Source organism: Eumetopias jubatus, unplaced genomic scaffold, assembly GCF_037043125.1.
Source record: "Eumetopias jubatus isolate StellerSeaLion01/CBP00866 unplaced genomic scaffold, mEumJub1_p1.0 scaffold_17, whole genome shotgun sequence".
In the NCBI taxonomy this organism is placed as follows: domain Eukaryota; kingdom Metazoa; phylum Chordata; class Mammalia; order Carnivora; family Otariidae; genus Eumetopias; species Eumetopias jubatus.
Window position 1 is genome coordinate 74,061,217 of NW_028274823.1, and position 15,050 is coordinate 74,076,266.

The following is a 15,050-nucleotide window of genomic DNA, read 5'->3' on the forward strand; positions in this document are numbered from 1 at the left end:
TTGTATCAACCCTTATTTTGTACATATATGTCTTTCTTCCTTTAAAATTTTAGGAGGCACTTTTTTCTAACAGACCAAAATACGCCCAAAATCTAGTATGTGGCACTGATCTATGCACTAGCCTGATCATATTCGATCATATTCTGCTTTTTTTGTATTGTTCTGTTTTTGTTTTTATCTTTTTTTCTTTTTTTTTTCTTTCTTTTTTCTTTCTTTCCCTTTCTTTTCCCCTGGTTTCAGGTCTTTCCTGAATTGTATACAGTATATTTGCTGGGGACGTTGTTAACCTGTTAGCATTTTGTTCTCTCATTCATCCGTTCTCCTCTGGACAAAATGACAAGACGAAAAAAATCACCTCAGCAAAAAGAACAAGAGGTAGTACCGTCAGCCAGGGACCTACTCAATACGGACATTAGTACGATGTCGGACCTAGAGTTCACAATCATGACTTTAAAGCTACGAGCTGGGCTTGAAAAAAGCGTGGAAGTTATTAGAGAAACCCTTTCTGGAGAAATAAAAGAACTAAAATCTAACCAAGTTGAAATCAAAAAGGCTATTGATGAGGTGCAATCAAAAATGGGGGTATTAACTGCTAGGATAAATGAGGCAGAAGAGAGAATCAGCGAGATAGAAGACAAAATGATGGAAAATAAAGAGGCTGAGAAAAAGAGAGAGAAACAACTACAGGATCACGAGGGCAGAATTAGAGAGATAAGTGATACAATAAGACAAAACAACATTAGAATAATTGGGATCCCAGAAGAAGAAGAAAGAGAGGGAGGGGCAGAAGGTATATTGGAGCAAGTAATAGCAGAGAACTTCCCTAATGTGAGGAAGGAAAGAGGCATCAAAATCCAGGAGGCACAGAAAACCCCTCTCAAAATCAATAATAATAGGTCAACACCCCGACATCTAATAGTAAAACTTACGAGTCTCAGAGACAAAGAGAAAATCCTGAAAGCAGCTCGGGAGAAGAGATATGTAGCCTACAATGGTAGAAACATTAGATTGGCAACAGACCTATCCACAGAGACCTGGCAGGCCAGAAAGGACTGGCAAGATATCTTCAGAGCACTAAAGGAGAAAAATATGCAGCCAACAATACTATATCCAGCTAGGCTGTCATTGAAAATAGAAGGAGAGATCAAAAGCTTCCAGAACAAACAAAAATTAAAGGAATTTGCAAACATGACACCAGCCCTCCAAGAAATATTGAAAGGGGTCCTCTAAGCAAAGAGAGAGAGTAAAAGCAGCATAGATCAGAAAGGAACACAGACAATATACAGTAACCGTCACCTTACAGGCAATACAATGGCACTAAATTCATACCTTTCAATAGTTACCCTGAATGTAAATGGGCTAAATGCCCCAATCAAAAGGCACAGGCTATCAGATTGGATTAAAAAACAAGACCCATCCATACGCTGTCTGCAAGAGACTCATTTTAGACCCAAAGACACCCGCAGATTGAAAGTGAGGGGGTGGAAAACCATTTACCATGCTAATGGACACCAAAAGAAAGCTAGGGTGGCAATCCTTATATCAGACAAATTAGATTTTAAAACAAAGACTGTAATAAGAGATGAGGAAGGACACTATATCCTACTTAAAGGGTCTATCCAACAAGAAGATCTAACAATTGTAAATATCTATGCCCCGAACATGGGAGCAGCCAATTATATAAGGCAATTAATAACAAAAGCTAAGAAACACATTGACAACAATACAATAATAGTGGGGGACTTTAACACACCCCTGACTGAAATGGACAGATCATCTAAGCAAAAGATCAACAAGGAAATAAAGACTTTAAATGACACACTGGACCAAATGGACTTCACAGACATATTCAGAACATTCCTTCCCAAAACGACGGAATACACATTCTTCTCTAGTGCCCATGGAACATTCTCCAGAATAGATCACATCCTAGGTCACAAATCAGGTCTCAACCGGTACCAAAAGATTGAGATTATTCCCTGCATATTTTCATACCATAATGCTTTGAAACTAGAACTCAATCACAAGAGGAAAGTCAGAAAGAACTCAAATACATGGAGGCTAAAGAGCATCCTACTAAAGAATGAATGGGTCAACCAGGAAGTTAAAGAAGAATTAAAAAAATTCATGGAAACCAATGAAAATGAAAACACAACTGTTCAACTCTTTGGGATACAGCAAAGGCAGTCCTGAGAGGAAAGTATATAGCAATACAAGCCTTTCTCAAGAAACAAGAAATGTGTCAAATACACAACCTAACCCTACACCTAAAGGAGCTGGAGAAAAAACAGCAAATAAAGCCTAAACCCAGCAGGAGAAGAGAAATAATAAAGATCAAAGCAGAAACCAATGAACTAGAAACCAAAAGAACAGTAGAACAGATCAACTAAACTAGGAGTTGGTTCTTTGAATGAATTAACAAGATTGATAAACCCCTGGCCAGACTGATCAAAAAGAAAAGAGAAATGACCCAAATCCACAAAATCATGAATGAAAGAGGAGAGATCACAACCAACACCAAAGAAATACAAACAAGTATAAGAACATAGTATGAGCAACTCTATGCCAGCAAATTAGATAACCTGGAAGAAATGGGTGCATTCCTAGAGATGTATCAACTACCAAAATTGAACCAGGAAGAAATAGAAAACCTGAACAGACCTATAGCCACTAAGGAAATTGAAGCAGTCATCAAAAATCTCCCAAGAAACAAAAGCCCACGGCCAGATGGCTTCCCAGGGGAATTCTATCAGACATTTAAAGAAGAATTAATACCTATTCTCCTGAAACTGTTCCGAAAAATAGAAATGGAAGGAAAACTTCCAAACTCATTTTATGAGGCCACCATTACCTTGATCCCAAAACCAGACAAAGACCCCATCAAACAGGAGAATTACAGACCAATATCCTTGATGAACATGGATGAAAAAATTCTCACCAAAATACTAGCCAATAGGATCCAACAGTACATTAAAAGGATTATTCACCACGACCAAGTGGGATTTATCCCTGGGCTGCAAGGCTGGTTCAACATCCGCAAATCAATCAACGTGATACAATACATTAACAAAAGAAAGAACAAGAATCATATGATCCTCTCAATAGATGCAGAAAAAGCATTTGACAAAGTACAGCATCCTTTCTTGATCAAAACTCTTCAGAGTATAGGGATAGAGGGTACATACCTCAATATCATAAAAGCCATCTATGAAAAACCTACAACGAATATCATTCTCAATGGGGAAAGGCTGAGAGCTTTTCCCCTAAGATCAGGAACGCGGCTGGGATGTCCACTATCACCACTGCTATTCAAGATAGTTTTAGAAGTCCTAGCCACAGCAATCAGACACCAAAAAGAAATCAAAGGCATCCAAATCGGCAAAGAGGAAGTCAAACTCTCACTCTTTGCAGATGATATGATACTGTATGTGGAAAACCCAAAAGACTCCACGCCAAAACTGCTAGAACTCATACAGGAATTCAGTAAAGAAGCACGATATAAAATCAATGCACAGAAATCAGTGGCATTCCTAGACACCAACAACAAGACAGAAGAGAGACAAATCAAGGAGTCGATCCCATTTACAATTGCACCCAAAACCATAAGATACCTAGGAATAAATTTAACCAAAGAGGCAAAGGATCTGTACTCAGAAAACTATAAAATACTCAGGAAAGAAATTGAAGAAGACACAAAGAAATGGAAAAATGTTCCATGCTCATGGATTGGGAGAACCAACATTGTGAAGATGTCCATGCTACCGAGAGCAATCTACACATTCAATGCAATCCCCATCAAAATACCATCCACTTTTTTCAAAGAAATGGAACAAATAATCCTAAAATTTGTATGGAACCAGAAGAGACCCCAAATAGCCAAAGGAATTATTGAAAAAGAAAAGCAAAGCTGGCAGCATCACAACTCCGGACTTCTAGCTCTATTACAAAGCTGTCATCATCAAGACAGTATGGTACTGGCACAAAAACAGACACATAGATCAATGGAACCGAATCGAGAGCCCAGAAATGGACCCTCAACTCTATGGTCAACTCATCTTTGACAAAGCAGGAAAGAATGTCCAATGGCAAAAAGACAGTCTCTTCAACAAATGGTGTTGGGAAAATTGGACTGCCACATGCAGAAGAATGAAACGGGACCATTTCCTTACACCACACACAAAAATAGACTCCAAATGGTTGAAAGACCTAAACGTGAGACAGGAGTCCATCAAAATCCTAAAGGAGAACACAGGTAGCAATCTCTTCGACCTCAGCCGCAGCAACTTCTTCCTAGAAACATCGCCAAAGGCAAGGGAAGCCAGGGCAAAAATGAACTATTGGGATTTCATCAAGATAAAAAGCTTTTGCACAGCAAAAGAAACAGTCCACAAAACCAAAAGACAACCGACAGAATGGGAGAAAATATTTGCAAAGGACATATCAGATAAAGGGCTAGTATCCAAAATCTATAAAGAACTTCTCAAACTCAACACCCAAAGAACAAATAATCCAATCAAGAAACGGGCAGAAGACATGAACAGACATTTTTCCAAAGAAGACATCCAAATGGCCAACAGACACATGAAAAAGTACTCCACATTGCTCGGCATCAGGGAAATCCAAATCAAAACCTCCATGAGATACCACCTCACACCAGTCAGAATGGCTAAAATTAACAAGTCAGGAAACGACAGATGTTGGCGGGGATGTGGAGAAAGGGGAACCCTCCTACGCTGTTGGTGGGGATGCAAGCTGGTGCAACCCCTCTGGAAAACAGTATGGAGGTTCCTCAAAAAGTTGAAAAAAGAGCTACCATCCGATCCAGCAATTGCACTACTGGGTATTTACCACAAAGATACAAATGTAGGGATCCAAAGGGGTACGTGCACCCCAATGTTTATAGCAGCAATGTCCACAATAGCCAAACTGTGGAAAGAGCCAAGATGTCCATCGACAGATGAATGGATAAAGAAGATGTGGTATATATACACAATGGAATATTATGCAGCCATCAAAAGGAATGAGGTCGTGCCATTCGCAACGATGTGGATGGAACTGGAGGGTGTTATGCTGAGTGAAATAAGTCAATCAGAGAAAGACATGTATCATATGACCTCACTGACATGAGGAATTCTCAATCTCAGGAAACAAACTGAGTGTTGCTGGAGTGGTGGGGGGTGGGAGGGATGGGGTGGCTGGGTGATAGACATTGGGGAGGGTCATGTGCTATGGTGAGCGCTGTGAATTGTGCAAGACTGTTGAATCACAGATCTGTACCTCTGAAACAAATAATGCAACATATGTTAAGAAAAAAGAAAAAGAAGAAGATAGCAGGAGTGGAAGAATGAAGGGGAGTAAGTCAGAGGGGGAGATGAACCATGAGAGAGGATGGACTCTGAAAAACAAACTGAAGGTTCTAGAGGGGAGGAGGGTAGGGGGATGGATTAGCCTGGTGATGGGTATTAAAGAGGGCACATTCTGCATGGAGCACTGGGTGTTATGCACAATGAATCATGGAACACTGCATCAAAAACTAATGATGTAATGTATGGTGATTAACATAACAATAAAAAATTTAAAAAATAATAATAAATAGAAAAATCTTAAAAAATAAAATAAAGTACAGAGTAAAAAAAAAAAAAGAAAAGAAAACAAGGGAAAAATCTGAGTACCCCTAAGAACTGTCCATTTTATTCTTCCATCAGATGTGGGAAAGCGGTTCAGACAAGATAAAGTGGTTAATACTTAAAAGTAACCATCTGAGAGACCAAGAGGTTAAAATCAGGAAAACAATCATCACTTGATAAGTGTCAACTTCCCTGCAAAAAAAACAAACAAATTAACAAATAAATCAACAACAACAACAACAATAAAAAACCATCAAGGGCATTAAAGTATTAGACATCACAACTGGAAAAACTAATGGTATATCTGAGGAGAGCAGCATCCAAATATATCTAGTTACTAATTGGGGAGAAATCTCAAAAAGCTCTAAAGGGAAGTGGGGGTGGGTTGGGAGACATAAATTTAACCACCAGAAAATTAGTCATGAACTTGAAATACTGGAACAGACAGAGAGGGGGAAAGAGCACTATTTTTGGAGGGTGCTCCAGAGGCTGACATCCCAGGCTAGGCAGGTGCTAGTTCCGTTGCCACAAACACAAAACACAACCTGCCCACAACATCCCTGTGGCTAAGTGGCCGAGGACAAGGGTGAGCAGGAGGCATTTTGCAGAAAGGTGGCAATCATCACTCAGGATAGGGGTTATTACCCTGGAGAGACTGAAGATGACTGCCCTGGGATACCCCAGGGATGGACGGACCCCCCCTAGTAAAAGGGCGGACACCAGGAAAGCAAAGCCATCGCGGAGCCCAGACCTTTGCATACATAGTCCAAACAGCCATCTGGAGCAGCAAAATTTTAAAGACAACTGCATGGCATGGCGTTGAGCCCAAATCTAGAAGGCTTGGGTCTGCACTTCTTTGGAGGCCCAGGGCCAGGAAAGAATGCCTTTAAGCATCCGCAAGGTACAGCTGCCTCACCTTTAACCCCTGTTTGTTGCAGGCAGGTGAGGGCAGGAGGCAGGTGAGGGCGGGAGGCAGGCGAGGGCAGGAGACAGGTGAGGGCAGGAGACAGGTGAGGGCAGGAGACAGGTGAGGGCAGGAGACAGGTGAGGGCGCAAGGAAGGAAGTTCAGACATGCAAGTAAGTTATGGGAAAGTACAAAGGATCAAATGAGAATAAATAAGCCCCCAAAGGTAGAAAGACCAGATAACCAGCTTCTCAGAGTCAAAAGAGAGAGAGTATGGTCCATGTGATTCAATAGCAGAAAAAGCCTTTACGGAGAAATTGAATATAAATACTAGGACTGACCAGGATGAGAGGTAACTTTTTGGGAAGAGCAGCAATGTCAAGTATATGTAACAAAGTGACAATGACCAAGCAGATCCAGCCAGGCCTGCCATGTAAGGTTGTGCAGGTTGTGTTTTGCACAAAGACTTCCTCCAGCTGATAGGGTCAAATGGTGACTGAGGTTTAGTCCCCAAGTCCTGAGCTAGGAAAGCATCACTTTTTGAACACACCATCTTTTCATAATTCATGCAAAGGCATTTTAGATGTTAGAAGTCGGAGTGGAAGGAGGGGTACAAAGAAATATAAAACCTAAGGAAAAATAATTATGTACCTGAATGGAGGACTGGCTCCGGACTATAATAGCAGAGTGGTTGACCAGTTGGAACAATACCAGCTAGCAGACATAGAATGCTTACTTTGTGTCTAGTGCTACAATGGCACATGAGATCATTACAGCGACTGGAAATGAAGTGGTTCCTATCAAAGGAAGACTCCAACACTAAATTAAAAAGCAGAACTGGAAACAGAGCAAGAGTAGCTAAAATAAAAGAAAATGAGGGGCGCCTGGGTGGCTTAGTGGGTTAAGTGTTTGCCTTCAGCTCAGGTCATGATCCCAGGGTCCTGGGATCGAGCCCCGCATCAGGCTCCCTGCTCTGCAGGAAGCCTGCTTCTCCCTCTCCCACTCCCCACTGCTTGTGTGCTCTCTCTCTCTCTCCCTTCTGTCTGTCAAATAAATAATAAAATCTTAAAAAAAAAGAAATGAAAATAAAAGGCAACATAAAGTTAGAGTCATAAGATAAAAGACAGGCTTTCTGTGTGAAAATCAAATATAATTTTGCCCTGCAAGGGGTCTTAAGAATTCAAGGTTCCACCCCATTTTTTCCACTACTCAACACTTCGTCTGCTTGGGTTACTAATACTGCCACTGGGATAATGAGAATGCCACTTTATGTGGACCTACTGTTTCAGGGAATTCAAATGCTCTCACGTGTACCAAGTCTAGCAGCACAGTGTTGTGCGAAGGCCAAGAACTCAGTTACAACAGGACCTCGACTAAAATTCCGGATTTTACCCCCTTGTCTAGATGACCTTAGGCAAGTAACCCACTCCCTCTGGATTTCAGTTGCTAAATCTCTAAAATGAAACACATACTCCCCATTTTACAGATGCTAAAACTGAGGCATGCAGAAGTGAAGTAATTGACAGGTGGTAGAGCAGGGATGCCTTTGACACTAGCCTAGAGCTGTCAGAACTTACACAGGGTCAGAATCATGCCTGTGGTATTACTGTTTTAAAACTCCATATGAATTTCCATTCATTATCTCAAAAGAATTAGCACAAGAACATGTGTAATAAATGAAAGTTTATGTATCTCTAATGACAAATGCATCTTTCAGTTTGTCCAAAAGAAAGTCACACTGATAATAAATCAAAACTCTTTCCAAATTGTCCTAATGCTTTTAGTTGAGCATTTCCCAAAAATATGTAAATAGCTTATAAATGCTAATAAATAATCTACTCTCCGCATTATCAACCAGGCCTAAGTAAACTCTAGGGCTCAGAGATAAGTTTGCCTCAGTAATAATAAAGTTTTAGTTTACCTACTCAAAGTCCCCATTAAATTAAAAGGTGGATTTTCCCTATAGTAGAACTATCTTGATTAAACATATTTACACTCAAATTGTGCCAAAACCAGAAAAGTCCAGGGCCCCTTAAATAACAGAACTTCAAATAAGCCCTTGCTATCAGTGAGCAGCTAGGTGGCTTTTCTGGACTAAGTTCCTCTAAGTGGAACAAACTGAAAAAGATGTTAACAATCGCAGGCAGGCACTGAAGTGCAGAAGAATATATTTAAACATCAAGACCTAGAGAACAGAACCCTCATCTGGAGAAGGAGGGTCTTTTATTGCCAAAATCACTTTCAGAGATCAGACAACCAGAGAAATAAAAGGCTAACTTGCATTTTGGGAAGATATATTAAAAAGTACCATAATGACAAATGCACTCCCATAAAATTATTCTGTAATACAAAAATTCTGGCATAACTGGTTTGATCCAAAAAAATCCAATGTAAGAGTAGCATTATTTAAGGTATCAGGTTTTTACTTTCTAAACTCTTGAGATCTAGACAAAAATTATTTTAAAATAGCATTAAAGAGAAACTTAACTAAGGACAATTTCCAATTCACAGATAAAAGTTAGAAATCAAGCTACTCAATAAAGCATAATTAGGTAGAAATTAAGGGTTCTGATCACATGCATACATCAAATCTCAAAAGGAGCTACATAAAAATGAGCCCATAAGCCTAAAAAAAATCTGTAGGAATATACATTAAATGGTAATGTGGTTGTTGTTGAGGAGTGGGATTAGAAGTAGAATATATATTGCTTTCATGATCAGAAATACTCAAAATATATAGTGAGGTAGAAAATATAATGCTGGATGGAACAGGAAGAGAGGCAGGTTGATTTTATTTCCACCAGTTTATTATATATGAGCTCACTGTTAACCAAATGCAGGGCACTTCACTAGATGCAACAAGAAAAACCAAGATGAATCAACAAAATCAAAACACATGGCCTCAAAAAGCTCATGATCTAGGAGTAGAGGTAAAATACAGGTTCCAACAACTAAGCACAAAGCAGAATTCAAAATGTGCTATTGTACTAACAGTAAATACAGAATGGTAGAAGGGCAAGAGAGAAAAGAAATTAATTCTAGCTGAATGGAAATCAGGGAAGCTGACACAGAGAAGGATGGAGAGATTCTGGCAAGCGAATGATGAGAAAAGGGGAGAAAAAAGCCCAGTTCATATTGAGCAGTCACTATGTCCCAGGTACTGAGAAGTACTTTCATTCATTCATTCAATCAACCATTCATTCATTCATTCAATCAATCAACGTTCATATTTGCCCTATAAGGAGGTACTATTATCCCTGCTTTACAAACCAGGAAGCTGAAGCTTGCTCAAGCTTGCTCAAGCTCACATAACTAGTAAGCAGAAGAACCAGGACTGAACCAACTTTGTGTTCCTCATCACTCAGTTATGCTGCCCCTCTAGGCAAAGAAAAAACATCAAGATCTATAGGCCAGGAAAAAATAATGAACAAGGTCATAGAAGAAGAAGGAAACTTACATTTATTGAAGGGTATCTATGGATCAGCTGCTATATCTTCATACCTTTTATATGAAAATTTACTCACTTTTCCTGTGATATGATCATGATTACATCCATTTTAAGGCTGAGAAAACTAAGGTTTAGATAGGTCAAAAATCAGGCCAAACAGCTACTATGCAGCAAAACAGAAATTTAAATCAAGTCTGAGAGTCCAATCCTGGGGCAAGCCAGACAGATGGATAAAAGTGTCTCATTTAAGCCCCAAAACAACACTGTACATCTGGTAACATTGTTTTTCTCATTTTACAGCTAAGAAAACGAAAAATAAGATAAGGTATGTAACTTCTCCAAGGTCACAGAACTGGTAAGAGGTGGACCCAAAATTTAAGCCTGATTTCAGAGCCAGAATTCTGACCCTCTGGATAAAATGCCAGAAAGAGTAAATAGCCAAATCATGGACAGCCCCTAATGTCACACTTGGAATCCATCAGCTGTGCAAACTTACTGAAGATTTTCGGTGGGGAGAACATGATTAAATTACATTTTAGGAATAAAGTCCTTCAAGAGACATATCAAAATTAGATGCCTTGACACACAACGTTTAATAAGACATGGAGCATCTTACCTTTACAGCTTCTCAAATAAGGTTAATCACTGTTTCAATTAGGTATATTTAATTTACACAAGAAGGTCATCTCTGTAGTGGTTCTGCAAGCACTCAATTATGGTAACCCTCTTAAAGCGTCAAGCCCCAACTAGGTACTGTAATACTGGGCATAAACTACATTAGATTTTCCCATTATTCTATCTTTCTATAGATTTCTTTACATAGTGGTGTAGAAATTGGAAGTTAAGTAATTGATAATTGAACCTGCCTTCTCAAAGCAAAACAGGAAGAGAGGGAGGGGGCAAGAAGATCAACAACTGAAATAGGTTTGCTTTTCACAATTCATTTTGCATTTTGGCTATCATGCCCAGCTAACCAGCCAGGAGGCCTAGGATTTTCCACTTCCAAAACAGGTTCAACATCCCACAGTGACAAGCAGAGTCTGACTCATCCTAACAGCCAGCATCAATTCTTAATGAGTCCCAGACCTCCCAAAGTCCTTTCTACTTTTCCTGCCAGTGAGTCCCTGGCCCCCTTTCCCTCTGTCCCAAATTCCTGAAGACCTTCTTCATTTCACCTCTTTTCTTTTAAATTGAGGTGTAACTGACATACAACGTGATATTCGTTTGTGGTGTGTAACATAGTGATTCGACATTTGTATACAATGCGAAATGGTCGTCACGGCAAGTCCAGTTACCGTCTGTCACCTTACAAAGTTAATACCGTATTATTGACTGCATTCCCCATGCTGTACCCCATCCCCATGACTTATGTGTCTTATAACATGTACGTTTATACTTCTTAACCCCACCCCTTAAGAATCACTGCCAAGCCGTTCCACCAGGAGGCAGACACGCAGGTTTTGGTGGCTTTCTCCCGTCTTCCCTCCATCCTCACGTCTCCCCGGCTCGAACCTCCCCACTCACCAGGTGCAGGGCCAAGGGCAGCAGAAGCAGGAAGAGCCACAGGTAGAGGTGGCAACTGTTGGTAAACTCGCTCTGCTCCGGGTCGTGGTACCAGCCGCCGGTAAGCGCGGCCCACACGCCCTGCCGGAGCAGCTGCAGCGCCTGGGACACCATGCCTGCGGCGCCCCGGGGCCGGCGCGCCCCGCTGCACGCCGCCCGCCGCTGCGGGTCCCCGGGCGCCCTCGGCTCTAACACCCAGGGCCCCGGGCGGCGCCGCCGCCGCCACCGCCGCCGCCGCCGCCGCCGCCGCCGCCGCCTCCCCCTCCTTCCGCCCCGCGACTGAAGCTCGAGCTGCTCTTCGGCCCGGACCCGCGAACCGCGGCGCCGGACCCGGCTGCTGCCGCGGGGCAGGTGGGCGCCATGTCCGAGGGAGGAAGGATTTTCCCATGGTGCTCAGAGGCGGCCGCTTAGAGGATGCTCCACAGGCTCCGCCCAGCGCCCGCCCAGACTCCCTTCTATAGGCCTGCGGGCGGGGTGGAAGCATTTCTGAGTCCCTCCAGCCTCTCTTCTTTGGCTCTGTCCGCAGCCCCCTCTTTTCCTCCCCATCCTCTTATTAGGGGGTCTGAACGGCTGAAAAAATAAAAAATGTTCTCATGCAGAAGAGACAAACCAAGATTCGTTCTTTTCCCTTTTCCCCTTTTGCTTCCTGCACCAAAAATATTTATGTAACCAAGATCCTGCCACACATCATTCAATGTAATTTCTCCCCCCTGAACACGGCCTGCACAGATTCATTCTCCTTAATTAACCGCTGACCTCAGACGTTCAATAGTCAGCCTATGCCCTACCTGGGCCTTTGGCACTGACCTTTTCACCTCCCCGACCTTTTCCCCTCTTCCCCTCTGTTGTCCAACTTGACAGATAAAGAAGATAACCACCTTCCTGGAATAATTTCAAGAGCCTCAGTTCGACTTGTCTTTTTATATTTTGCTTAAGAACATAATCCCAGTCATCAATCGACTACTTACAATGTTAGCCTAAGTCTTTCTATACTGTTTAGATAGGAAGACCCACTAGAAGACATCAGGGAACTAATAATCTTTAAGCTTTTATATTATCTTATAGTAGATAAATTTCAAATTCTCTTCTGAAAGCGGGTTTTGGACAAGAACGAGATAAATGGGAACTCATCTTTAGAGTGAGGAAAGGAAACCCTCATTAGTCATTGATAACCAAGTAAATGAGTTTCAGATTCTTGCAGAGAACAGGTTTTGGAAAGGGAGGAGATAAAAAGGAACTTGTCTTGATTAGGAATGAGCAGAGGAAGCCCTGTGTGAGTTAGGGCCTTTGGGCAAGAGCAAGGATTAGAAGGTTCCATGGTCCCCAAACATGCCTTTCCCGTGTCCTCTGTTCCAAACACATCACATCTCTTCTCTGATATGTGCACCTGTGTATGCCCTGCCTATGTTTTGGTCTGCAGCAGCATTTGCTCATGGCTGTCTGAGCCAGGCCCATGAAAAGGCATGTCAGGCTTCCTATGCTGAAATGAAATAAGAGGAGGTCCATCCTGAGGAGCAGGTCTGGAACATGAAAGTCCACTGGGTGATAGCAAAAGTCTCACACTGGCATGTATGCCATCAGGCTTAACAACTTTTTCATCTGCTCTGCATTCATCTGCAGGAATGACTAACCAAAATGTAATAATGCTGCTTTCTGTGTTGGAATAATAATTTTTTCAAAGCCAAGAGGACGCTTGTGATATGGCTCGATGCTTGAAACCTACCAGGTGCTCTATAAATATTTAATGAACAAATGAACTGATCAACTCCACAGGAAGCCCCACACTAAAGGATCACTTTCATGTGCATGGGTCCAGGAGGAATGGCCGTGCAACAGGTCTGTTCCTGCATCGCAGGCATGCCCTCATTCATTTGCGACCGATTCATCAAATATTTATTGAGCACCTTCTTTCTGCCAGTCATTTTGTTGCAGACCGAGAAAGCAAATATCAATAAAATATAATTCTTACCATTAAGGTGTGCACAGACTACAAGAGGAATCAGGCAAACCAAACAAGACTTGCAACAAAATGTTCTGTGTACTATAATAGAAGTGTATATACGTGTCCTGTGGTAGAAGGTCATCGAGAGGTCGTGATCCCTGATTGGACCTGAGAGGTGGGCCAGGCTGGAGAAAGCTGGAATCTGGAGGATGTGCAGCTGCTTCAGCAAACCCCACAACAGGCAATGGGGGAGGGGGTGTAACGGGGGGGTAACACATGAATACCCTGACTTCTCTTCTCCAGACTTCCAGTCTCCTACTTCTCCCTTCTGTTGGCCAAACCTACCTGGAAGTCAGAGTGACCAGAAGCCCAGGGAATGTACTTACCTGCAGTAAAGATCTGAGCAGGTGAAGGGAAAGGCAAAGTGATTTCTATAAAATGTAAATCGGACCTGGTTACCCCTTCTTAAAATGTTTTCCATCACATGCAGAAAAAAACAAACAAAAGAACAATTAAGCCTCCTCCAAGCCTTGACTTCACCAAATCCCTACAACCTCATCTCTGGAACCAAATTACTTATGTTATCTTTGCACACACCGTGTTCCTTCAGGCTTTTCTCCTTGTGCTGATACCGTTCCCTCAGCAAGGCAACATAGGTTCAACATATCTATCACACACACACACACACACACACACACACACACATGCATGTGGAATTGACATCTGGATATTGAGCTTTTCCGTTGATGAACAAGATGTATCCCTTCATTTATTAAGACCTTTCAAAAACATTTGACAGATTTCTATGTAGAATTCTTGCACATTATTTATTGGCACTCCGTGTGTGCCATGATCTAATTGGCTAGGGCTGAGGGAAGCAATGTAAAACTGGAATATTATGGAACTGGGATTAACTGGGGTTGAAATATTAACATTTATATGGGAACTGGAACAGCACCCCTTCGTGGCCAGAAGCATATCCAGGCTTCCTTCCATAGGAACTGCCTGCTAAGTAAAGTGTGTTTGTCTAGCAGTCCCTAATGTGGGCCATACAGCTGGGGCCAGGGCAGTGACTCAGCTATGTTTGAGTTACCACAACATAAGCACTGAGGTTAGGTGGATGGCTTGGCAGAGCAGTAAAATTCCTAATGTCCTTGGCTTCCCAAGGCTCTTTCACTACCTTGCCCATCAACTGCAACTTTAAATGGATACTGACACCCTAAAGATTGTTCCAGCAGAGGATGACAATATGGCTCTGCCAAAGAGCAGACCCTAGTGAACAGGCACTAGTAATCTAGCGCCCTGGACAAGGAAAAGATGGTAGAAGCATCCATGCTAGCCTTTACCCTGGTGTGCCTGCCCACTGACCCTAGTGAAGAGGTCATTTTGCTGCTCAAGGATCCATGTTGTTCATCTGCCAACCCGCTTCTGGTTCATGGGCCCCAGTGAGGCTCATTCTTGCTCACTAACTATTCTGGATGAAAGATTCTTTGGGCTCCAAGAAGGCTCTGAATGTGGGCAAATGGCAGAAGCTGTATCAGCTATTGATTAATAGGATTTGTCAT

The 15,050-nt window shown here is 42.0% G+C and overlaps 1 protein-coding gene across 1 annotated transcript in view; it reads right to left on the minus strand.

The window, feature by feature from the left end:
• Nucleotides 1-11,657, minus strand: part of PCNX2 (pecanex 2) — a 295,105-nt gene extending 283,448 nt beyond the window's left edge. Inside the window, exon 1 of the mRNA XM_028104596.2 lies at nucleotides 11,505-11,657. Within this exon, the coding sequence (XP_027960397.2) occupies nucleotides 11,505-11,657 (153 nt within the window). The remainder of the gene's footprint in view (nucleotides 1-11,504) is intronic.
• Between the last annotated feature and the right edge of the window lie 3,393 nt (nucleotides 11,658-15,050).